The 25,740-nt window shown below is 39.0% G+C and overlaps 1 protein-coding gene across 1 annotated transcript in view; it reads right to left on the reverse strand.

The window, feature by feature from the left end:
* Positions 1-25,740, reverse strand: part of MTBP (MDM2 binding protein) — a 58,238-nt gene that overhangs the window by 11,591 nt on the left and 20,907 nt on the right. Inside the window, exons 10-18 of the mRNA XM_075920177.1 lie at positions 22,759-22,831; positions 20,947-21,064; positions 17,118-17,291; positions 15,879-15,992; positions 14,840-15,004; positions 12,873-12,966; positions 11,272-11,427; positions 2,726-2,821; positions 503-769 (exon numbers count right to left, since the gene is read on the reverse strand). Coding sequence (XP_075776292.1) covers positions 503-769; positions 2,726-2,821; positions 11,272-11,427; positions 12,873-12,966; positions 14,840-15,004; positions 15,879-15,992; positions 17,118-17,291; positions 20,947-21,064; positions 22,759-22,831 — 1,257 coding nt within the window. The remainder of the gene's footprint in view (positions 1-502; positions 770-2,725; positions 2,822-11,271; positions 11,428-12,872; positions 12,967-14,839; positions 15,005-15,878; positions 15,993-17,117; positions 17,292-20,946; positions 21,065-22,758; positions 22,832-25,740) is intronic.

A 25,740-nucleotide genomic window follows, 5' to 3' on the forward strand; every position in this document is an offset into this window, starting at 1 on the left:
CCGCGGTCCTAGAGCCTGCCCTGTAGGGCACGTCTGCAGCCCCGCTCCCCCGCTCGGCTGCAGGTTCGCCCTACCCCCGGGCCGCCGTGAGGCCGGTGTGCCCTGCGCTCTCCGCCCGCCTCTGACCCCGTGGGCCCTCTGCCTTGGGGCTGAGAGTGTGGGGACGGCCCTCACGCATGTTCACTTCTTCAAATCTGGCCCGCTTTGAAAAAAGTTTGGACACCCCTGGCCTAGTACAATGCTACTGCAAAACAAATAATAATTTTCAGTGGCTAATAGGCACATTTTAGTGCCTTTCGGGAGACACTCAGCATTTTGCGGCTTGCATCTAATACAGTTAATGAGAGGACACGCAAGAAATACGAAACTTAGGCAAGAAGATTATAAACACAAACATTTAGATAGCACCTTTAAAAATATCTTAAAATGAAAAGAAAGATGTGCTCACATGAGACTGAAATATTTCCTATTATGATTTTTTAAATTTTATTTAGTGCATTACCTCTTATTGGGATAAAAGCAATCCAAGTCTTTTGATCTGCGTTTTAGCTTTAATACTTCTGTTTTGAGATCACTTTGTAAAGATTCACCATCAGGGACACTTCCAGGCTCTGACAAAACTGCAGGAGATGGAAGAGGGCTCAAGACACACGGTACAGGACAGCACTCTTTAGTACAGGTAGTCTGTGTTTCATAGCGAATAAGACGAGTCTGAAGTTCAGCAAATTTCACATCTCTCTCTAAAGATTTTCTGTTATCTAGACAGTATCTGAAATTGAAATAAAAAAATAACAGAAACACAAAGCCAGTGACCACTGTAACAAAGCTGGGGGATTTTTTTCTCATTAGAAAAACTGAATAATCAAACTTATTTTCAACAACAGAAAGATCTCCAGTGCCTCTTTACTTGAATTGTTAGGTTGCTTTGGACAACAGCATTGAATGACCTAATAAATTAGAATACATGACAGATTTTCTCATGGACTATGCTACAGTAAAGTTAACAAGATGAAGTTGGGTTACATACTTAATATGGGTCAAATTCCCCTATCCATACCCAATTCTCTTTCATATAAAATTTCCACTGAAGTCAACAGAAAGTTTACTTGAATTATGGAATGCAGGACTAGACATTATGGAAATGGTATTTCTCCCTAGAACACGTACTGGGATGCTGACAATACAATCAGGCTCTTGTTAAGTGTTTAAAATTATCAATCCCTTTGCTTTACATTTTACTGAAATTTGGTCATCAGATCAGGATGCAAAACTGACGGGTTATTGTTCAGCCCTTTCCTGTATTTTAGGACTTTAATTTCTCTTACAAAATGTATAAAGTCACTTGTAAAAACCCCTCACCTAAATAGGTTTTTGTGTTGCAGTGAATGGCTATGTGTGCATTTTGAGTTATTTTGTGCATGGTTCATTTTGTTGTGTGCGTGACTATTTGGTGTTGTGTGTGAAATTTTTGTATGCAAATGAACTGTAGAGTAAGGGTGATGCGCTGTCATAAATAATTCAACCAAATTATCTACAATGCTTGCTGTGGCATAGAATCTTACTGTAGCTCAGAGATTCTCAACCCATAGCCCAGTTAACACACAGCTGCAGCTCAGCTGTGCTCTAAAGACTGATGGGTACACACTGCAGGGTCCAGGTTCCTGGTTGCCCAGCATGACAGAGTCCAGGCTGCCCATCTCGGCGTGGCAGGAATCTAGGGTCAGGTCTGCTAGCCAATCTGTAGGGTCAGGGCTGGCCAGCCTCCCATGCTGGAAGTCCAGTGCTGCTGGGTCTAGGATCTGAGGCAGCCACCCAGCCCCACCAGGTCCAGGGCTATCAGCCTTGTGGGGCCAGTGTCCTGGAGTCCCTGCTGCCTGGCATCCCTGCTGCTTGGCCCTCACACCAGAGGTCTGCTCCTGGGCCCCAGTCTGTGAAGGGGTCTCTGGGTGGGAGACCTTGGGATAGGCATCTGTGGGAGTGGAATTCAAGGGGCACACTGTAGATCTCAACTTGCGACCCAAGGTAACACATAAATAGGTTGAGAATCACTGATGTACCTGTACATGGCACAAGTGTATTTTGTAAATGGCTGAGAACTTAAATTGGACAGTAACAGACCACGATGACTAGAGCTGCTGATATTCTAAACAAAAGAAGCTTTCAACCAAACATGCAGCTGTTTTTACAATTTCATACTGATTCAACAGACATGCTAGACTTCAGAGTGACACACACGCTCACACTTCTGGAATATTATACAGATAGCAATCTTCACCATAATTTTCATTTATATAAAAATATTATTATACAATAAAACCATATTTTAATTTAGACATTTAATTATGCAAATGAAGCTCCCCCTCAGACGTTAAGGCCTGAATATAGAAGCAGCAGAAGTTAAAGCAGTACAATGTGTGTATGTATAGATAAGGCCAAAGTCACAATCTTCATTATCCTCAAGGAGACAGGAGTATAACAATTGATAGGTACCAGCCTAGAAAATGAGGGGATTTGGGGGAGGGGGATAAACTGGGAGAATGATCGACAAAAACCTTGTTATGTTCAGGACTAAAATCATTTAGTAAATATCCCAGATATATTTGTAGATCTACTTTCTAGAAATAGTATGCAGTCTGCATAAAGAGGGCCCCATTTATAACATGGCTTTTATGCTAGATGACAGTGTTGAGAAAATAATCACATCAAGCAGTGCAAGGAAACTTACTCAAGCCCATGATAATGGCACCCAGCTGCTTTTTCAAAAGACAGACCTCCCAGCTTCCGTGGAGTGAGCTCTGGTGTCAGAAGAAAAGCGTTTTCACTAAAAGAAAAGAGTATGTATTTTAAATTAGGTCTATATGTTAGTATCAAAAATGCAATTTTTATTTAGTGAGCACTTTAACTGAAGCCCAGTATGAAGTCGTGTATTGCCATCTTGAACACTATAATTGACCTGTGTGTAAGAGTCACTAAATTAAAAAGCTATTTCAAATGCTCGTTCTGCATGCAACTACCGATTAAAACCTCCCTACATGCTATGTACAAAAGCTTACAAATGCAAAGAATTAAACTAGAAATTCATGTACATTTATATTTACCCGTTATTCAGTACAAACTCTGGGAAGGCAATCTACTGCTACCAATGCACAACCTTCGAGTATGAAACTAATGTGCTAGTATGTACATTTTAACTGAAAATACAGAAAAAATACTACAATCACTTGTGAGATATTTCATCAATTAAAAATATGCAATGTGAAAAAATTTCACATCAATATATTGCAAAATGTTGATATTTGCCATTTTTGCCTCATACTAAATAACTTCAGCATTAAGGAGCTGACATGGCAACTGTTCTTAGTCTCCCACAGGACCTGTCTCTAAGTCCCTCTTCCTGATTTGCAACTTTTGAAACTCAAAGATTAGTGATTTGCTCTTTCAGTGCAAATACACTTTAAATTCAAAAGTTGGAATTTTCAATTAAAAAGCATGATGAGATTACTAAAGTTTAGAGAAAATATCTCTGTTAAATTTTAATAAGGTAGAGTCTGTGTTTTCTTTTTTTTTTAATCTACCAGTAAAAGAGCAAGTATAACCTATAAGAACAGGAATTCTATTTGTTTTTAAGGGAGTTTCAGCATATTATTTTATGCTAATATAATAAAAATAAATACACTGTTTATCACAGAAGACCGCCACTGCTTCTTTGTGCTTGTTTCCTGAGAGTTTAATTAGCAAAAGCTCTATAGAGAACTGTCTTTACGAAATTGGTGCCATGATAACATCTGAAGTACTAGTAAAGATTACTGATGCACCAACATGATTAAGGCTATTGCTTTTCCACTCCCCATTTTAATTAACAAAAGCAAATAAATTAGGCTGTATTTTAATAGTGACAGGAAGGAGGGAAATATGGTCTGAAGCATGTCAAATGTAAATAAAAGGTATACATCTGTTGTACTTATGGGGGCATGGGTCCCACTTAACTCAATGGAGGTTTTGAGTGCTCTCGTTCAGGATAATTATGACACATAAAAAAGCAATCTTATATACTATTAAAAACGTAAAATGTGTGCCATTCCTATGCATGCATTCTTATTCTTCTTCAATACAGACAGCAACACAAATCATAATTTAAGCTACAAAAGAATAGAGCAATGACTTATATGAAAAAGCAAACAAAGTATTAGGGCAAACTTTGAAAATTTGGGAGCTAAGCTTTTTGCCTTTTTTTAAAATGTGATCCATCATGCCACCCTAATATTATTTTGCTTTGTAAACAATTTCTGTAGTCAGGGGGGCCTACAGCTTCCACAGACCATGGCACTGGAATTCCCACCACAGTTCTCAAAGCTAAACGAGTGTAGTACTGCTACGGCAGTACCAGCAGTGAAGGCCAGGAGTTCTGGCCCCCTTTGAATCATCAGGTCCTGGGACAACTGCCCCCTTTGCCCTCTCCTTCCCCCATCAGTGGGCCTGTCTATAGTTGTTACCTATTTTATACTGTAAAACGTTTAACTGAAATAGTCTGCAAATCTTAACCGACTGCAAATGGGCTTTCAAAGTAATTTTTAAAAAGGTAAATGCCAGATACATATTAATTAGTATAGGCTAGTGATTTTTTTGAAAACTACGTTTACGTGTTAATTCATTATATCTATTACAAATGCACCACAGAAAGAATTGGCAATCAACAATTTTTCAGAATGATCATAGCTTTCTGCTTATTACAGATAAATTATAACAAAGATTCATCCCCACATTTATTACCTTAAAAGAAAAGGAAGTTATGTAATGGAAATAGAAGTCTGCCCTGACCATACTGTACAGATTGAACCTCTCTAATCCACAACTCTCTCATCCAGAAACATCCATCGTCTGGGACGAATTTAGTTAGCCAGATGTCCACTTTTCATGGGAGTGGCCAAGTTTCCCAAAGTCCCATAAAGTTTGTTTACAGCCACCAGTCCCGGCTCTCAGTGTTCTGTGCTGTTATTTAGCTCTAATTTACCCCCAAAAGTCCTCTCTCAGACCAGTCAGCAGTGGAAGTGTTGGTAATGTTGCTAGACAATATTCACCTCCCGTGGTCCAGAAAATTCTCTTGTTTGGAGCCAGTCAGACTAGAAAGGTTCAGACTAGACAGGTAGTTCAGACTTGCAGTTCTTTCACCAACTTTCATATGCTAAACTTACTTTTTAAAAAAACCCTAAGAGAGACTATATCCAATCAGCCATTATACATAAATCATTTTTCCTGGTGGTGTTCCTTGTCTCTGTAAAAGCTCCTATAAATTTATCTTCTTTTCGAAATTTTCACTATAATTTCTTCATGGTTCCTTTTAATCTCAGCAATGTTCTTTCAGTAGTTAGGAGATATGGGTTAAATAAAATATTTCAAAATAAATCTTAAATCTTTACCTGATGCCCAAATGTTTGACCATTTTCACTTGTTATCTCCAAATGTGCACTTTCCAACAGTTGGGTTATCTCTATGGATTATGTTCCATATCAACAAAGCATTTTCCTGAACTCTCAAGTTGAGAACATAAAATAGACTAGAGTTCTATTTAGTTTAGAGATGGACTTACACTGAACTACAAAAGGTACTTATCCCAGAGGCAAGATGTTGCTTCCTCCCCAGTCTGTGATACTTTACTGAAGATCTATAAAGTATTCAGCAATACCAACTTCATTGAATTGCCCTCTCTTGTCTCTCAGTAGCCCATACAGTGTTTCCTGCATGTTTGTATGTTGTTTATCATTACTTTCCCTCCCATTAAATTTTCAAGCTTTGGGTTTTTTTTAAGAATGTAGATAGAATTCTTTCAATATTAAATTATGCTCTGAATTTCATTATATAGCCACATAGCAGGAATAAAATATCAAATAGTCCTACACAATCTGTGTATACACAATAATATTTTACTGCAAACCGGCCCCATGAGTCTATTTTCATGTTCTAAAGGGCATGCCAGTGCAATAATGAAGCAGGAATCTTGAGATGAAGCTTAGACAATAGGAACTACTTTGCAATGTGAGGCATATGTAACTATTTATCCACCTTTGAGCTAGTTCATCTGCCTGACACAGAGTCCCAATTCATAGAGCATCTGAGGAGGAAAAGGTTCTCTCAAGCTAGAAAGTCAGCAAGTCTTATTCACACACACAAAATATATGTAGGTGGAAAAAAACCTTTCCATGTTGATGCTGTGTATACTGCAATGCAATTCCATATAATACACAGAAAACAAATTTTTAATTCAAATCTAGATGGGAGAAGACCTTGCAATGTATACATGAAAGGATTAATAAGTAGACTTCAATTATGTTCATTTTTTCACTTCTACTATTTCTGCTCCCATGGTTGCCCATACCTCTCATCTGTCTCATTTTCACCTAGTACAGGAAAGAATGCAAATATTGGAGAAGTTCAGGGATGCAATGGGGCTCTATGGATAGAGCACAGGATAAGGAGACAGGAAATAAAGATTATATTCTTGGCTCAACCACTAACTTTGCTCTGTGACCATGAGCAACTCACAACTTCTCTCTAAATCAATTCATCATCTGAGATGGCACTCATGACACCTATGAATGAGCAGCATTCTGTGAGGGCTAGCTATCACTGAAGGACTAGGAAAACAAACAATTCTTGCCACTTGCATTTCCTGCATAAGGTTTTGTTGCATAATGCTCTAACAGAGAGCAAAATGTAGTGATTAAAGCTAGAACTGATCAGTCATTTTCCAATTACATTTTCTTCTGTTGGAAAAATATCAATTTGTGAAAACCAGAACTGTTTACAGAAAAGCATGGTTTTGATGGTTGTCATGACTGAAAAAAGTTTTACCATTTTCAAAATGAAAAGCTTTGTTCTTGGTTTCAAATGGCTTTTTGTTTTGAAATTTTAGTTAATGTATACTAGAAAAAGGCATAAACATCTTTTAAAGATTAATATCTAAGTGAAATGTTTAGAATTTATTGACATGACATTTTAAAAAATGATTACTTTGTTGTGATTCATTTACTTCTTATCCAATTTGGGATGGGAAATTTTTTTGAAATCTCAAAAACTGTCATGGGATGGGAAAATCATTTCCCATACAGTTCCAACTGGAGCACAGGCCTGGCTATTAAGAACTGCTAAATCCTAGTTATGATTCTGAATCAAATCACCATTGTGGTCTTTGGTCACCACCTCTCCACTGTAGACTGTCAACCTAGTAATTTTGAATATAAGAAGTACTAATAAACCACCCATGCCCCTCGGATGCTTTAACATTATCAGAAAAACAAAGAAGCAGATAGGAGAAGAAACCATTTCCAACAGTTGCATTTTCTCCCCATGTGTTCATAAAGGATAACTGGAGAATGAATACCACCACCACTAAACTCTTGCATAGCTCTTTTCATCACAGAGCTCAAGTGCTTCATAAAGAAGGCCAGTACCATTAACTCCACTGTACAGAACTGGGGAGAAAGAAAAGGAGAGGAAATAGGGGAAAACAAGAGAAAAACATGAGAAAACTAAAAAGGAAGAAAAATCTAGGCTAAAAAATACCCCCATGTTAAATATGTACTTATTACCTAGTAGTTTGTTTTACTTTAAAGCAAGAATGTGCTGCATGGTAGAAAGTTGGTGGTCTTGGTAAAGCAAGTGCACAGAACTGCCTGGTTAGCTAATAAAATTCAGTCCTTATTGCGAAAGGCCTAATCCAACTCCTCAGAGTCACAAGACTTTCAGTGGATCAGTTCATCCCGCGTTGTTCAAAACGTCAACAACAAAAAACCACCACAATTGCCACTTCTATTGATTATTACAGCAAAAAAGTCCATGAAGCGGCTCACCCAGATCAAGACTAAGCACACAGGCATGGAGATGCAGGAAAGCATGGTGTGAACAGAGGCTCTCAATCTTGCATCTTTCACATTTAAAAGAAATCTTGAGGGAGGGAGGGAAAGAGAGTTTTGGAAAATCTCCACTGCCGTGCCTCCACTCACTCTGTCTTTTGGACTGAGTGGGATGGGGTATAGCATAATCAGACCTTTCAGCCTTTGAGGCAAGAACTTTAGCCAGCCCTGCTTTAGTATCTGAGACCGCCTCATACATTTGTTCTGCACTTCCCACAGTTACCCAAATTCTCTTGTAATGCTCTAAAAGATTTTCTAGTTACAGTAAAAGCACTTCAAGAGATAAAGTTTCATCACAACTCTACAATTTATTGCTATGAGTGAGTTGGAGCAAAATCCTTTCAAATTCAGGGTTTCATGAACTGTGATTCAAAGCAAGCCATTCAAGCAAATCCAACTACTCCACAGCTGGAGGTTTTTCAAAATTGGGGATTAAAAAAACTCTTGTAATGAACAAATTATTAACTTTTCTCTCTCACAAATAATTGGAATGACAAAATTTTATATTTAATTTAGCCAAAATCCTGAAGGCATCTGCACTGATTAACTAAAACTTTGTAAAAGACTCACATTGTTATGACTAGTCTTCATTTTCAATTGTCTACCATTCATGTGCAATCAGCACATCTTTAAATTAGGGTACGTCTAGACTACATGCCTCTGTCGCCAGAGGCATGTAGATTAGGCTACCAGACATAGGAAAATGAAGCAGCGATTTAAATAATCGCTGCTTCATTTAAATTTACATGGCTGCCGCGCTGAGCCGACAAACAGCTGATCAGCTGTTTGTCGGCTCAGCGCGATAGTCTGGACGCGCGGGTGTCGACATCAAAGGCATTTGTTGACCACCCAGGTATACCTCATCTCAGGAGGCATACCTGGGTGGTTGACAAATGCCTTTGATGTCAACACCCGCGCGTCCAGACTATCGCGCTGAGCCAACAAACAGCTGATTAGCTGTTTGTTGGCTCAGCGCGCAGCCATGTAAATTTAAATGAAGCAGCGATTATTTAAATCGACGCTTCATTTTCCTATGTCTGGTAGCCTAATCTACATGCCTCTGGCGACAGAGGCATGTAGTCTAGACGTACCCTTAGTTCTCTGAACACTGCAGCTCTAAAACTGCTTTTCCAGCAGTTTACCCCACTGATAACGGAATACTCTGCTTTCATGAACAATTTTATGTTATACATGGTCGCAGGTATGGCAATTTCCTGCCATATTCCTGGGAGACCTTACTGAGACCTTCCCATCTGGAGTCTATTGTGTTAAACTAATGGCTTTTGTATTATTATTATCTGACAGGATTGTATGTAATCTCTCAAAGGGGGAGATGTAACAGATATGAGAACCAGGGCATCAAAGGGCTATACTGAACAATGTGTAAGACAAGAATGGACTCCTGGAAAAAACATGTTCAGTGGTTTTCTCTAACAACATCTAGTGAGAAGTGAATATAAATTCACTACTTCCAACTATGCAAAAACCCAGACTTTGCCCTGAGGAATGCACATTGTCTGCTGATCACTTGTTAAATGAGGACAAGCTCAAAGGCCTAAGCTGCATAAAGGAAAAGACTGCCTATTAATTTCATTGATGACCCCTAGTTATGTTACATGAAGGGGTAAATAATATTTCCTTATTCACTTTCTCCACACCCTTCATTATTTTAATAGGCCTCTCTCATATCCTCCCTTACTCATCCCTTCTCTAAACTAAACAGTTTCTGTCTTTTTAAATCTCTCTTTATATGGAATTTTTTCCACACCTCTAATCATTTTCATTGCCATCTCTGCACCTTTCCAATTCCGTTATATTTTTTTGAGATAGGGCAAGCAGAACTGCAGCCAACATTCAAGGTGTAGAGGAATTATAGATTTATAGAGAGACAATATGACATTTTGCATCCTACATCCCACTTCATTAATGATTCCTAATACTCTGTCAGCTTTTTTAGATTGCTCTTGCACACTAGTAATGTTAAAATGCGGTTAATTGACTAGACATAGGCACTTCCACATTCTTCCTTTGAAATGTACAAGAGCCCACACTGGGGCTCTTGTACATTTCAAAGGAGGAATGCAGAACTCTGCATTCAGCCAGGGGCCAGCAGGAAGTCCCACTGACTTGGGGCTGCACACAGGTGACTTCTTTCAAATGTACAAGAGTCCCCAGCTGAACCTGGGCTCCACATGGGGGCTCTTGTGCATTTCAAAGCCACGGAGCCCGGGGTCAGCTGGGGAAATGCCACGCGGAGCCCAGGATCAGACTCCGGTTCCACACGGTATTTCAGTGGAACCCAGGATCAGCTGGGAAGTCCCCAGCTGACCCTAGGCTCCACTGCCCCTTTGGAATGCACAGAGGCGGCATTTCAACAGGGCAGCCGTGGAGCCCAGGGTCAGCTGGGGACTCCACAGCTGATCCCAGTTCTACTGAAATGCCGCATGGAACCGGAGTCAACGAGGCAGTCCCCAGCTGACCCCATGTTCCATGGCTGCCCTTCTGAAATGCATAGAGGTGGTGTTTTAAAGGAGTAGTGCTGTGGAGCCTGGGGTCAGCTGAGGACTCCCAGCTGATCCTGGGCTCCAAGGGGCAGAGGAGGTGGGGAGGCTATCTTTGTAACGTGTAAGGTAATTATCATCTAAATTAAGGTCTCCCCATAGCCACCCCACCTTTTGATATTCGTAGTAATTCCAGATTAGCCACTTAATTGACTCTTACAATAAACAATTTCCTCCTTCCTTGTCTCTTCCTCCTCCCCTCGCCCCCACCTTGTGATTCTATGTAGCTGATTCGTTACTGTATAATTTGGTTACTTCTTCATTGTATCCCTCTGTTATATAATGGTCATGCCAATTCACTTTCAGAATATGATCTGAAGAAGTGTGTCTGCCCAACAAAAGCCCATCACCTAATAAACCATCTTGTTAGTCTTTAAAGTGCTACATGACCGCTTTTTTTGTTCTCTCATATAGCGGCAGCAAGAGGGGGCTTTTCACTTTGCTTCTCTATTTCTCTCACCCATTCACATTGTTGTGCTGTCCCCTACAAGCAGTACAGTCCCTCTTTTCCTATCCACCCAGTGCTCTCTGTCAAATGTTAGAAAGTGACCCATCTGCAGGGGATAAGATTTAAAACTTCTCATAGTGACGGCAAAACTATTTTGGTTAACCATTGGTGCTTATTTGGGATAGCTCTGATATATCGAAGCCTATTCTCCATCATCACTAACAACATAAATGATCATTTACATCAGGAGAGTCTGAGGACTAAATTCATTCCCAGCAATGAAGTCGTTAGTTGGACCTGCTTACATCAGTTTAAATTTGGCCCTGAAGTTTTGTACATTTTAAGTCCTTACCTCTTTTGAATTTGTAACGGCTGAAGATCCCCAGTTGGTAATCCCTCTGGAGTGAAATATTTCAGTAGCTCTTTAGCATCTAGTAATGTCAGTGACTCCCTCTGACCATCTTTATGGCCCAGTAATTGCTCAGAGGAATGTGCCAACATAGAAACTCTGGAAAAGAAAAACAAAGTAAATCTGTCCTACCAAGAGTCATTGTTAGTTTGGAGCAATTAAAATGGTTTATCACCAGTGTAACATTTCTGGAATTATTCTTTCAAATATTTATTGATAACCTCATAATAAAGTAGTTTCAATGTCAAGGCTCTACCAGTTTTCCCAATATAAAGTATTATTAAGATTTTACAGTGCAGCTGAGAAATTTAACACTGGGATGGAAAGCAGACAGATTCTCAATCCTGTGAGCAAATTTTATGTATCTGAAGATTAATGTAATTCTCATGAAAGAGAGATGTATAGCTTAGTTAAAGATAAGAACCAAAAGGCAAGTATTGTACAACCTTCCCTTCATAATTCTCTTAACGCAGTTCATTCAAGGACAGCAAAGTGTCTTCTCTTCTAACACTGAGCACCTTTGCTATACTGCTTTAGGAAGAGTAAAACTCACCAATGAGGAATAGGATAAAATAAAATTATTTCACTTAGGACTCATGCAACCTTCACTGAATCTAAGAGACAGAAAGATCCTTGAGATGCCTGTCAAAAGGTATGCTTAGCAGAAAGATAATTTTATCTGTTTTGAGAAGCAAGGACAGTGCTTCAAAAAAAGCACGAGAAAGCCGAGATCTAAGTTGAGGCTGCAAGTAAGATATTCCTCCCTACATTCTGATGTGGGCCATGCCACCCTGGGACTTTGTAAATTGAAAACTGATTGGAAGCTTATCCAGTAAAATGTTAAAGAGTCACAACAGAACAAAGAACTAGGATATTAATCTAATTATAAGAATAAATTAAATACCTAATCACAGGAGGCAGTAAAAGACCCAAAGGAGCAGCATTTCAACACAAGTCTAAATAATGAACATTTTTTCAAAACTCTTACACTTTTAAAATATTTATGCCCTGGCTTTAAACCAGGGTGGGGAACCTGCAGGCCAGGCCACCACTCCCAACAGCTCCCATTGGCCGGGAATGTTGAACCAAGCCAACTGGGAGTGGCAGGGCTCTGTGCCTGTGGACACGCAGTAAACAAACAATCTAGCAGCCCACCAGCAGCTAAACCTGATGAAGTGCATGTGGTCTGTGGGCCGGAGGTTCCCCAACCCTTCTTTAAATGAAGCAACACAAAAAGATTAATGGTGTATCTATATTGGGACAGTGGCAAAAACTGCTCCCCTGGGCTTACAATATACTGTGATACTGTGCAAATTTGACTCATTTATGCACCAGTTCCTAGTGTGCATGTGGTTTAATGATGTTTTATCTTTTGCTCATCCAATGGTGCCTACAGGAGCTTCACAAATGGCTGCATATCAACACTCAGTCATAAATACTGGAACATATTTTTAAGAGATTTACAAAACCTGCCAGCATTTACAGATCCTGAAGAATAATGTTTATCACCATCTGTTTAGAAAATACACGGTATTTATCATTACCTCATTTTTTGTTTAATTTTTTCTACATTTTCCAAGTTCTGAAGAACATTTCTTTCTGGCCACTCCAAAGGATTGGACCCTATTAATTCTGATTCTAAGAGGGGGGGAAAAAGCAGGGTGAGATTAATAAAAAGCTATTACTGACACCAGAAAGTTAATAAATGGGATGCGATTTATATTCAGTCAAAGGCACCAGGTTTATTAATATTAATTGGAGGACACTGTAGCTCTAGAGACTCTTGGCAAGCATTCAGGGCACCACACAAGTCTCTTATGGAATACACAGCTCTAAGGCTACGTCTAGACTACATGCCTCTGTCACCAGAGGCATGTAGATTAGGCAACCAGGCATAGGAAAATGAAGCGGCGATTTACATAATCGCCGCTTCATTAAAATGTACATGGCTGCTGCTCTGAGCCGATCAGCTGTTTGTCGGCTCAGCGCGGTCGTCTGGACGCACGGGTGTCGACATCAAAGGCATTTGTCGACCACCCAGGTATGCCTCCTGGAATGAGGTTTACCTGAGTGGTCGACAAATGCCTTTGATGTCGACACCCGCGCATCCAGACTACCGCGCTGAGCCGACAAACAGCTGATCGGCTCAGCGTGGCAGCCATGTAAATTTAAATGAAGCGGCAATTATTTAAATCGCCGCTTCATTTTCCTATGCCTGGTTGCCTAATCTACATGCCTCTGGCGACAGAGGCATGTAGTCTAGACGTAGCCTAACTGAATCTGGGGTAACAGGAAGAGCACTGAGGAAATGAAACAGTCTCAAGGACTCCTTCCAATGATTACGAATTGAAGAAGGAGAGAGCACACAGTAATAAATTCTGTCCCAAAAGTAATACTGAGGCAACAGTCTGATATTTTCATTATTATGTGGTAGCAATACATACTGAGGTGTAATGAGGAAATGTTATGGTGCAGACATGGTAATATAGTGTTAGGATATCACCTGGCAATTATATTGGAGTTATCTATGACTCCACTGTATTATATTCTATTAAAATTATTGTTCAACAAAGACGGAACAACTTTATAAAGTCTACATGAAAAGGTTATTACCTACATATGTTGCTGGCAGTGCTACAAATAAATAATGCCAAGCGGGAACATCTTACTCAGTTATATACTGAAAAAGAAATTCTGCATATTTGTGTGTGGTGTGTGTAGTGGCTGCTTCTAGAGAAGTCTCCACACACATGAAAAAACAAATTCACACTCCCTATCTGCATGTGCTAAAATCACCTTTCAGGAAGATGATGTAATGGATTTAGTATATACTGCTATGGTCTAAATAGATACTGCTAGCAAACAATTTTCTGACTGAAGAGATAGGTGTTAGGTATGCCACAGGAAAATAGCAGTTATGAGCCTCGGAATACTTTTTCATTAAAATTGTGATATGATTTGGTAGGTGCGGAGTCATCCATAGAATAATCTTGCTATTCTACTACTGTGCCTACTATCCCAGGTGTATGCACTTATGCTTTCATGGGAATTAAACAGATGAATAAATGGGGTAAAATATAAATAAATTACTTGGATAAAATAACACTATATTCTTCAATGAAAGCAAGAAAACCACAGAAACAAAGGGGATATAAAAAAACCTGTACTACTTCTCACAAATGAACAGTTTTGTAGTGAACAAGAATACCTTAAGAACATAAGATGTACAATGATTCAATGAAAAATGTTCAGTACCATACCAAAACAATAATATCTTTATCAGCAACACTCAAAAAGACATAAATAGTCCAATGGTGAGAACAATTGCTATATGAATGTACAAATGCTCCAATAAATGTAGATTTCCCACTCTTCTTTTTCTGGATTAATTCCTTTAATCTTAATTTTAATGTAATTGTAATATGTGAATAAAAAGTCTTGTTTGCAGATACTTTTTCAAAAACCAAAAAACACAGAAAGCAGTGGTGAATTTTTTAATACACGTGCTTACCACAAGTCATTGTGCAGGGGCTAGTTTTGTTGATTGCTTTGTCCAGAATAGTTTTTGGAAAGCTAGTGTCATTCAAATCTAAAAAACGTTCCCTGGTAAGTGTTAACAGGGTTTTGAGCTCATTAGCAGAAACAGCTGAAGGCTGCTTGCCTGATTCCTGCCTCTCTGCAACACAATAAGGAGAAGAAAAATAATTACTGTTTAAGGTGCTAAGCAATGAGGAAAGATTGGACCCAGGTTGAGAGAAATTTGTTGACAAGGCACATAATGCTGTATACTTTAGGGATGTGTCATTAGTTGATTCCATCAGCACATGTGAAACATTGGAAAGTCTCAGAAATCATTTTACAAGTGCTTTTTATGATGCAAGTTACTTTTAGTCTAGTGACAGCCTGTTAATTACAAACTATTTACATTAAGATCAGGCTATTAAAACTGTAGTCTCTCCAAGTCACATTTTCATTTAATTACATCTGCTAAATGAATCAAACAAGATTAAATATCAAGGGACAAAACACAATGTTCCTGACCCACCCAAAGTTGAGGCACTTAGAAAGACCTTCTAGCTCAGTTTATGGGCACTTATAATAAACATGAATCTTTAATAGACCTTCGACCTCCACCATTAAAAAAAAGAGACAGAGAAAGAAACAGAGCCATGTATTTACAAAAACTACAAAGTAGATGAATACTGAATTGCCACAAGAGTCTCTTTCTGAATCATCTTTTCATCAATAAAACCTAGTTGCATTCCAAAACATATTTAAGAAATATAGACTCTAACAACCCAAAATAAAAACCAGAGCTCTTTCAGATCTAAGATGATTTCAGACTCATTGCAACAAGTCACCACAGATGTATTACTATTGTTTGCAGTTAGGAAACAATTAGTAAATGTTTCTATTCCTTTTTCATAAACTATCTTCCTTCAACTTTATAAAATAATCACTGCCACATTAAATACAAAATGACAATATATTTGTTTTATATCAATTGAGATTCAATGGTGATTTAATCCCATATTCTCTCCATCACTTACTGAGATGTTCCTTCAAGGCAAATGCTTGGATATAAGCCAGTTTCTTTTCTCTCTGTAGTATCTGCTCTCCATAGAAATGTGGAAGAGATCTGATAAAGTCATCAGTACAAAAGTCTGTATGGATTATGAGAAAGCCATTCTTAGGTATGCCTTATATGGTTTAGATAAACATATTTATATATTAACAGAGCTATCATTGTGTATGATTCACGTAAACTCACATGACTACTTGTTTCATATTAAGAAAGTGACAGCTAGAATTTAATATTTGGCTGGATACTGTTAAAGCAAGGAAATTAACATAAAAGGCTGAATATCCACCCAAAAATCTCCTTAAGTATCAAGGAGGTCTCCACATGCTTGGAGTTTTTTTTTCCATATTACATGCTGAAATAAAAGTATGGTTTGGATGAAATATCTGTGTATTCCTTAGCTTTCAATTTACATGTTCTTATGCACTGAAGTCAGACTTAATGTTGATATGCCATTGCAATTAATGCACTTAACATTCATAGGAAGTAAACAGGCTACAGCATTTGATGTTTGAAAATAACGCATTGTTCCCAATTTATATAACACATTGGCAAGGACTTTAGGCTTTCCCTGCCACCATCTTTTTCATCGGATTAGGATGAACTATTAAGATCAGGCAGTCAGTTCTATTCCACTTTGATTTCGTCTAATTACAAGGGAACAGGCTTCTTCATCTAAATCAGCCTTGCAAAATTGGACTTATCTATCCAGAGAAAATATTGTTTCAAATGAGTGAAAGAAATAATTAACTAATACAATGAAATAATTTTGTTTCTTTTTTTTTTTTTACCACCTCAAGGTAAGGCAAATAGAAATTGGGCTGGTCTGGTCAATCTTCATGATAATTTTGCAAGTCTAATTTAAGTATTCATTTTAACTGGAGTTATACAGTAAAGCATTCTATTTGCTCCAGGTGCCAATGAAGGTATCAAAAATGATGGGCTGCGCATCTCATATAGAATATTTTAAAACCACATGTATTTTATCTTGAACTTAAAGATTTAGTTTAAAATTATTTGAACTTTCCCATCAATGTGAAATGATTTTACAAGTCTAAATAAAAAGCATTCTGCTGAAACAAAAATATTTTTATCAAATGTCACTATTCCCCTTAGCTTTTCCACCTTCTTATTGTAAATAAACTGAACATTTTGTTAATTTCTTCCACCCACCCCCAGACACCCTTAGAAGGAGTTTAAGTCTTACTTGACAGTGTTTTTTCCGTGCTTGTCTTTAGTTTTCCATTTAATATAGCCAGAGTGGCTCTGCCATTGATCTGGTTGGCTGAATGAATCAATGTTGCTTTGCACCCTCCAAAGCCATTGCTTTGTACCAAGAAATAATATCGACAAGACTCTCCTTTTAGCTCAACTTCTGGAACTAAGCAAACACCAACAGATAAACAAACCATTCTGAGAAAAAAGTATTTGAAATAAGCATAACATTTTCTAGATTATATCACTTGAACAGCCTCTAGCTTCACCATCAGCAGTATCACTTGAACTTCACCATCTGAAATTGCATCAGATCACAATAGCTAGCCTATCATATGTGCTCCATATTCTGATGAGAGATCTCTAAAATATTCTACACAAATCAGGTGGAGTTAAAAAAAATCCAGATGTGCCACTAATTCCTTCACATTAATTTTCAACCTATGTCCTAGCGTGATGTTTATGGACAAGAGATGAATATGAGGTATTGACCACTTGTAGTCACTAAAAATCCCAGGCACATTTTACAAGATTAACATGGTTAATTCTGGTACCCTTGCCAACATTTGATTGTATCACTGTATTCTGCCTGAACTATCACTTCAATTTCAACAGGATAAGGTTTGGGGATTGGGTTTTTTTTGTCTGTTTGTTTTTGTTTTATTTTCTGTCTTGAACTACTAGATAACATAGGTGTGTGTTACTGCCCTATACTCATGTATGAGGCAAGTTTGCATACAGCTGGTAATTAACTTTGTAAAACACAGTTGATATCTTTGGATGGAGGGTGCTCCAGGAAATTTCAGTTATTATTAAATAAGAAAGTAAATACCTGACTCTGTTATGAGTCTAAATTTTTATCCTAAAACAGGAACAAAACTGTATGCTTTTTGGACAGGGGCATGAGGGCAGATATTATGTGATGATAAGGAAGCTTATCTATTAAGTTATCTCTAGTGGAAGGACATTATATACTATTTTCTCCAAAGCCTGTGGCTAGCCTGTATGTAGTGAATTTAACAGGTCATGGCCCACATCTAGGGGAGATAGAATCTTTGCTAGTAGGAAACCCTTCTTTTAATATTTTTAATTGAAAGTCCTAATTTTTTAGAAATGTTTTATGAAAGGGTAGACACCTTATACCCCCCCAAAGAAAGAAAACAGGATCATTCATTAACTATGTAAATTACTGAAAATGCTGTTTTTATTATAGGCAGATATTACATATAATATTTATCCTAATAGACTAAAGAAATTAAAATCTTTATTAAAAGTAAAACAAGAAATGTCTGCTGTGAAGCATATGAAAAATACTCCATTCTATTTCCTAACAAAAGCCTGGATCATGTGGATTGTACTAGAATATAAACGATCACTATGAACTTGACTGCAATAACTTTAAAGACACTATATTTTTCAAGCTTTATACAAACTATTAAATTGACAGATGTTTGCTAAGACGAGAAGTTCAGAAAGACAGCACTTCATAATTCTATACTAGGCTTTGAAGGACAAATCACTTAATACCACCTTCAAGCCTTGTTATCCTTCTTGTATTAAGAAATTTAAAACACTGTCTCAACAGACAGACAGAATTAAGCATTGAAAATTCAGCAAATAATCTATATCAATAAAGTATAAAATATTCAAATGTTTTCTAGAACAGTTTTAATTTAAATTAAGGGAGAAAAATCAAGCTGATATCTGTAGCTGCGGAAGAAAAAATAAGGTCATCCATTCTTGCTACGTTTTCTCCTTTTAACACTCCCACCCTCTTTAAATCGTTTCATTTAAGACACTTGTTTGAGATGTCAAGAAAATAAAAATGGCCATACTGGGTCAGACCCAAGGTCCATCTAACCCAGTATCCTGTCTTCTGACAGTGGTCAATGCCAGGTGCCCTAGAAGGAGTGAACAGAACAGGTAATCATCAAGTGAGCCCTCTCCTGTTATTCAGCCCCGACAAACATTCCTACCCATTCTGGCTAAGAATGATGTGGCATTGTATGACTGCTCTCACATAATTAAGAGATTGTGGACCAGTCAATCTACTATAAACAGGTTAGCCACAGGCTTTGGAGAAAGTAGTATACAATACACTTCCACTAGAGCTAATCCAATGGCTAATCATCTATGATCACATCACATCTGTCCTCATGCTCAGTCCACTTGTTCCAGGCATTAAGCTGTCCTCACTTTCAAGGCTCTTCTCAACCCTGCTCCTCTCTACCTGTCATTAATCTCCATCCTCTTCTCTACCAATGATGATAAAAGTGTAGATAGGGCTATTTCTCATGCAAATGTCACTGTGCCTATTCTGTGCTTGCCCCACAGAGAGGAATGTCTTCCATTACCAAATTTGTAAGTCCAGTATCCTTTCCTATTTCAGTCTCTTCCTCAAGATACACCTTTCACGTAAAAGGCAAAGGCCAGATAAACATAGTTGACACATCATTTATCATTTATCTTGCTGACTGCAACTGTATGTATCTGACTGTATGCCTCCTCCCATAGCTTTATGTCATCTGTCTTAGGTTATAAACACTTCAGGAAAAAGACCATATTTCCGTAAATGTTTGCACAACATATAGCACAATGGAGAGAGTGGATTGGGAAAAGTCCATGATAATCTAATTACAGATTTATAGAGAGAACAGCCAAAATCTTGGGGGATAAGTAGAGTGTTCGGTTATACTGATTGATTACCTGACAATTTCTACAGCTATCACCGTTATGTCACTACAGTATATCATAACACTATTAATATGAAACAATAGCTTTGAACTAATTTGAAAAAATGAGGCTTGCCTCTTTTTAAAATAAAAAGGAAAGGGAGAGACATTATAAGCTGGATCCTCAGATGCATCTGAAGACTGACGCACAATGGTAGCTTTAAGCCACATTTACATTCCCTTGATCGCAAGGCTGGCTTGACCCACCACATAACTTGCACAAGTTATTTTAATTTTTTTCTCCACTTTGAGTTAAGGACATAAACTAGCGGTTAATTTACTAGTCGAGTAGTCGATGAAATTTCCATCAACTACCCAATAGGCACTTCCGTACTCCTCCTTTGAAATGTACAGGAGCTAGGGCTCCTGTACATTTCAAAGGAGGAATGCAGAACTCTGCGTGCAGCCTGGGGCCAGCGGGAAGTCCCGCCAACTTTGGGCTATCTATATGCAGGCCAGCTTTGAAATGTACAAGAGTCCCCAGAGGGGCCTCTTGTACATTTCAAAGTGGAAGCGCCCTCATGGAGCCTGGGGTCTGCTCCATGCTGTGCTGCTGCTTGAAATGCCAGGTGGAGCCCGAGGTCAGCTAGGAACTCCCCAGCTGATCCTGGGTTCCGCGGGAATGCCGCGCAAAGCCCAGGATCAGCTAGGGAGTCCCCAGCTGACCTCGGGCTCTGGAACGTGCTACTGCTCTGAAACGCAGAGGTGGCTTTTCCAAGGAGTTCAAAGGAACTATTCTATATTCATGCTAATAAAAACTTTATATTTAGGCATGAAAGGATTAGATTTTTATTGGTAAATGATAGTAATGATAATTTTCACACTAATTTAAATAGGCAAACAAAGAAAAATGTTGCTTGAGAGCTTAATGTTTATTGTAATTAACAATTAGTGTCCGAAATCTTTCCCCAATTTCCTGCAACTGTTACAATTTCAATCAATAAAAACATAGAAAAATGCTTAAAATTAAACATTGATATTGTCTGCTGAAATAATAACAAAATAAAAATCAAACTCTGCCAGGGTTACTGATATTATACATTCCGGAAACACACATAAACACAACACCCCTTAAAATACATTACTTACTGGTTATGGCTTTAGGTTTTTTGGCCATGTATTCCTTCCATTTTTTTGTACTCAGCTGGCTAGGAGATGGAATCAACATGTTGCTTACATTGCAAGGCAAAACAAATAAGGCTCCTATCTGTAGAAAGAGCAAATATAGTGCATTCACATTACTCAGATAATCATAGAGAATATCTAGTGTGACCTTTTTGTGGACCACAGGCGGCTATCATCATCAACCACATCTTATGCCCAACATCAAAAATGAAACCAAAGTAAATAATACCACACAAAACTAGACACAAGCAGAGAAGAGAGGGCACTCAGGTAAACCAATCCTGATACCCCAACACTGGCAGGGATATGATTATGTGAGATATACCCAAATAATCACAGCAAGTGACTCACACTCACCTGCACCCCCACATGGCACCTAGCCCTGCTCCACATGGGAGACGGAATAAGTTAGCGGCCCAAGGGGTGAGTGAGGAACGGAGGCTACGCCTTGCCAGGAATGCAGGGAGTCCAGCTGGCAGGTCCGAGTGCTGATGGGAACTGGCCCACTCAGTGGCACTTCTTGTAGCTCTCCAGGCTAGCCAGAATCCTGCCCACAAGCACCAGAAAGGCCAGGAGGAATGTGCTCAGGCAGATGATGGACTCCAGCGGCCCCACAGGGCTCTCCAGCGGGAGTAAGTGCAGGTCTACATTTGAAGCACCACATCAGCTTATTTGAACTGTGTTCCACATACAGGTAACTAGCTAAATGGAATGGCCTGTGGCATACAGAAGGTCAGAAAAGATGATCTAATGGTGCCTTCTGGCCTTAAAATCCATTAATATTGCATATACACTGAAGATATGACTGGCCCAACAGCATAGAATATGTGCAATGTACTGTCTTGCAGAACATAAACAAATTACTTAGGCCACATCTCCAATTTCAGGAAGATCGATGCTGTGTCATTCAATCTGCCGGTGATCCATTTAGTGAGTCTAGTAAAGACATGCTAAATATAATGCAGGGGGCACCCCCATTGGTGCCAGTACTTCTTCTCCTCACAGGGAGTCAGGGGCATTTCTCCCAAGTCAACAGGGGCATTTCTCCCAACAGCCTCCCACTTTGAGGAAAGCAACAAAGCTCATCTTAAGGTACATTGACTACAGCTATGTTTTTTATATAGCTGGGATTGCGTCCCTTAAACTGATTTTCCCCTGAAGTATGGACCTGGCTTCAAAGTACTCTGCTATTTGCATTTAGGAAGGCTGGCATGGAGAAAAAGGTGGACTCTTGCTATAAAAGGACTTATCTGTGGGAACAAAAAATACACTAAAGATGGTGCAGTCAATAATTTTTGCTAAAGGATTGAACTGAATTATGAAAATGAACAGAAAAGGACAGAAGTTGGGATGGGATTCATAGTGAGCCGGGCTCGACAAATAATGCAATCTACTCGCCCATGGTGAGTAGATTGCAACCTGGAAGAGTCAGGTTCGGGCGATCTGCACATGCGCAGAACAATCTGCCCACGAGCAGATTGCCGGACAGTGCGGCTGGCGAGCAGGGCTCACCGTGGTTCGGCGAGCCCTGATAATGAGTATCAAGACATGCTATGAGGTCAAAGCGTGGCTGAAGTTAACAATTTCATGGGCATATGAACTCTGCTCTTGGAAACTGTACAATGTACACATCTAACAGCAGATTGTGACCCCAGAAGAAAATTTTGGAGAAAGCTACACAGAGATTAGGTGTTAAATTAAAAGTACACAAAAATAGATATGGAGAAATAATTTTGGCAAAAAAAAAAAATGCTGCAAAGTTGAAAAAAAATATACCTTTCCACAGAGAGAAGAAATCTGGTCAAAAAGCAGTGTAGACTTTTCTTTGATATTGTTACTTGCCAAGTTCCTGTATAAAAAGGTTTAAGGAACCACATCTTTAAATAGTTATACCTATTGCAATGTTATAAATCACAGTACAGGCAGTCCCCGGGTTACGTACAAGATAGGGACTGTATGTTTGTTCTTAAGTTGAATTTGTAAGTAAGTCAGAACTGGTACATATTGCAGGGGAAACTCTAGCCAAACATTTCTCCAGAGCTCAGTTTTATTCTCCCACACCTCACTTCCCTCAGTCCTTTATTCTCAAGCTGAGGTGTCTGCTGAGAAAAGCCACTCCGCGTCTCCCTGGTCTGCAGGGGGGGGGGGGGGGGGGAGAGGGCACAAGCTTCGCGTCTCCCTGGTCTGCTGGGGGGAAGCAGCTAGTGCGGGGTTGCCTCACCCCGTTTGTAAGTAGGGATCCGATGTAAGTCGGATCCATGTAACCCGGGGACTGCCTGTATTATATTCTGCACAAAGAAATATTTCAACCCACCTAAATAAAAGTTAAAACATCTCACTATTCATAATTATCAAAGTATTATAATGAATAAATTCTCTATATCAGATGGGGTGGAGCATGAATTCATGAATTTTGTAAATATATGTTATAAATATACAGCATTTATTGAAAGCTTTCAAGTGACCATGTAGGAGCAATTTATATGTATGCATATTTTATTTAATCTCTTACCATTATGAGAGTTAACAACTTAGATTGTGTGTGTGTGTGTGTGTGTGTGTGTGTGTGTGAGAGAGAGAAAGAGAGAGAGAGAAAACAAAGATTTTAATCAGCTGGTATAAAATGCTACTGCTAAAGCCTCAATAACTTCTCACTGAATGTAGCTTTTATTGATAACTTCTACACGGTATTAATGCAACAGACATACTTTCATCACTGAAGCCATGTCTATAACTTAGATAGGGCCACGATAAGGTGGGTGCATAACTGGCTGGATAACCGTAGTCAGAGAGTGGTTGTTAACGGTTCTAAATCCTGCTGGAAAAGGATAACAAGTGGAGTTCCTCAAGGGTCTGTTTTGGGACCCATACTGTTCAATATCTTCATCAATGATGTAGATATTGGGATAGAGAGTACGCTTATTAAGTTTGCAGATGATACCAAACTGGGTGGGGTTGCGACTTCTTTGGAGGATAGGGACATAATTCAGAATGACCTTAGCAAGTTAGAGAAATGGTCGGAGGTAAACAGGATGAGGTTTAATAGAGAGAAATGCAAAGTGCTCCACTTAGGAAGGAACAATCAGTTCCATACATACAAGATGGGAAGCGACTGTCTAGGAAGGAGCATGGCAGAAAGGGATCTAGGGGTCATAGTGGACCACAAGTTGAATATGAGTCAACAGTGTGATGCTGTTGCAAAAAAAGCAAATATGATTCTAGGTTGTATCAACAGGTGTGTTGTAAGCAAAACTCGTGAAGTCATTCTGCCGCTCTACTCTGCACTAGTTAGGCCTCAGCTGGAGTACTGTGTCCAGTTCTGGGCGCCACATTTCAAGAAAGATGTGGAGAAATTGGAAAGGGTACAGAGAAGAGCGACAAGAATGATTAAAGGTTTAGAGAACATGACCTATGAAGCCAGGCTTCATGAACTGGGCTTGTTTAGTTTGGAAAAAAGAAGATTAAGGGGGGACATGATAGCGGCTTTCAAATATCTAAAAGGGTGTCACAAGGAGGAAGGAGAAAATTTGTTCCTCTTGGTTTCTGAGGACAGGACAAGGAGTAATGGGCTTAAAGTGCAGCAGGGGAGGTTTAGATTGGACATTAGGAAAAAATTCCTAACTGTCAGGGTGGTCAAATATTGGAATAAATTGCCAAGGGAGGTGGTGGAATCTCCCTCTCTGGAGATATTTAAGAACAGGTTAGATAGACATCTGTCAGGGATGGTGTAGACGGAGCTTGATCCTGCCTTGAGGGCAGGGGGCTGGACTCGATGACCTCTCGAGGTCCCTTCCAGTCCTATGATTCTATGATTCTATGATTCTATACTAGGGGTCAATGTCAAACTAAGGTATGCAACTCCAGTTTAGGATCCAATATGAGGTGCTGAGATGCCTCTGCTTATGGGGTCTTAATGAAGAATGGTTAAACCGAATAATGGTTTAACCCACAGACGTCAATAACTCATTAGATTTGTAGTTTTGCATTGTTCATGCTAATGAACTCAAGGTATGTGAATGAATAGCTTGTTCCTGATGGGTCCATTGCAGAAAGCTGTTCATTATAATGAATGGGGTTCAGTTTAAGGGCTTATCTTCACTACTCATGAGATCCATGCTACTGCAATCAATACAGAAGATGTTGCTACTGCAATCAATACAAGTCTAGTGAACACCTGCTAAATTGACAGCAGAGCACTCTCTGGTAGACTCCAGTACTCCAACTCTCAGAGAAGAGACCAGAGAACATTTTCCATCAATGCAATACAGTGAAGACACCAGAGTAAGTAGATCTAACTTAAACTGACTACAGCTATGTTACTCACGTAGATGAAATAGTGAGTAACTTAAGCTGACTTAACCCGATAGTGAAGACCAGCGCTAAGATGGGTATTTATTTTCTGGCTATAGTTATGTGTGTACTTTACTGAGGGCTTTAATTAGGGGCCAAATTATACTTCTTCAAACACTGCACTTTTCTTCTTCTTCAATATCTTTGCTTTTAAGTGTAATAATTGTACTGGAATACCCTTCTGCAGGATGAAAACATCACCTCTTAGTTCTGAAAGGCATTTGACTGGTAATATTAGAAACATACTGATAGTATCAATTGAAGAAAGTGCTTGTCTGAATAGTATCTTAACTTATATGCTAGAAGATAAAGGGCTTCTTAGCTATCCACTCCCTTTAACTTATACACATTTTGTGTAAATGCATATCTACACATTAGTGAGACACACTAAAACCAATGATGGCTTTT

Source organism: Pelodiscus sinensis, chromosome 2, assembly GCF_049634645.1.
Source record: "Pelodiscus sinensis isolate JC-2024 chromosome 2, ASM4963464v1, whole genome shotgun sequence".
Lineage (NCBI taxonomy): Eukaryota > Metazoa > Chordata > Testudines > Trionychidae > Pelodiscus > Pelodiscus sinensis.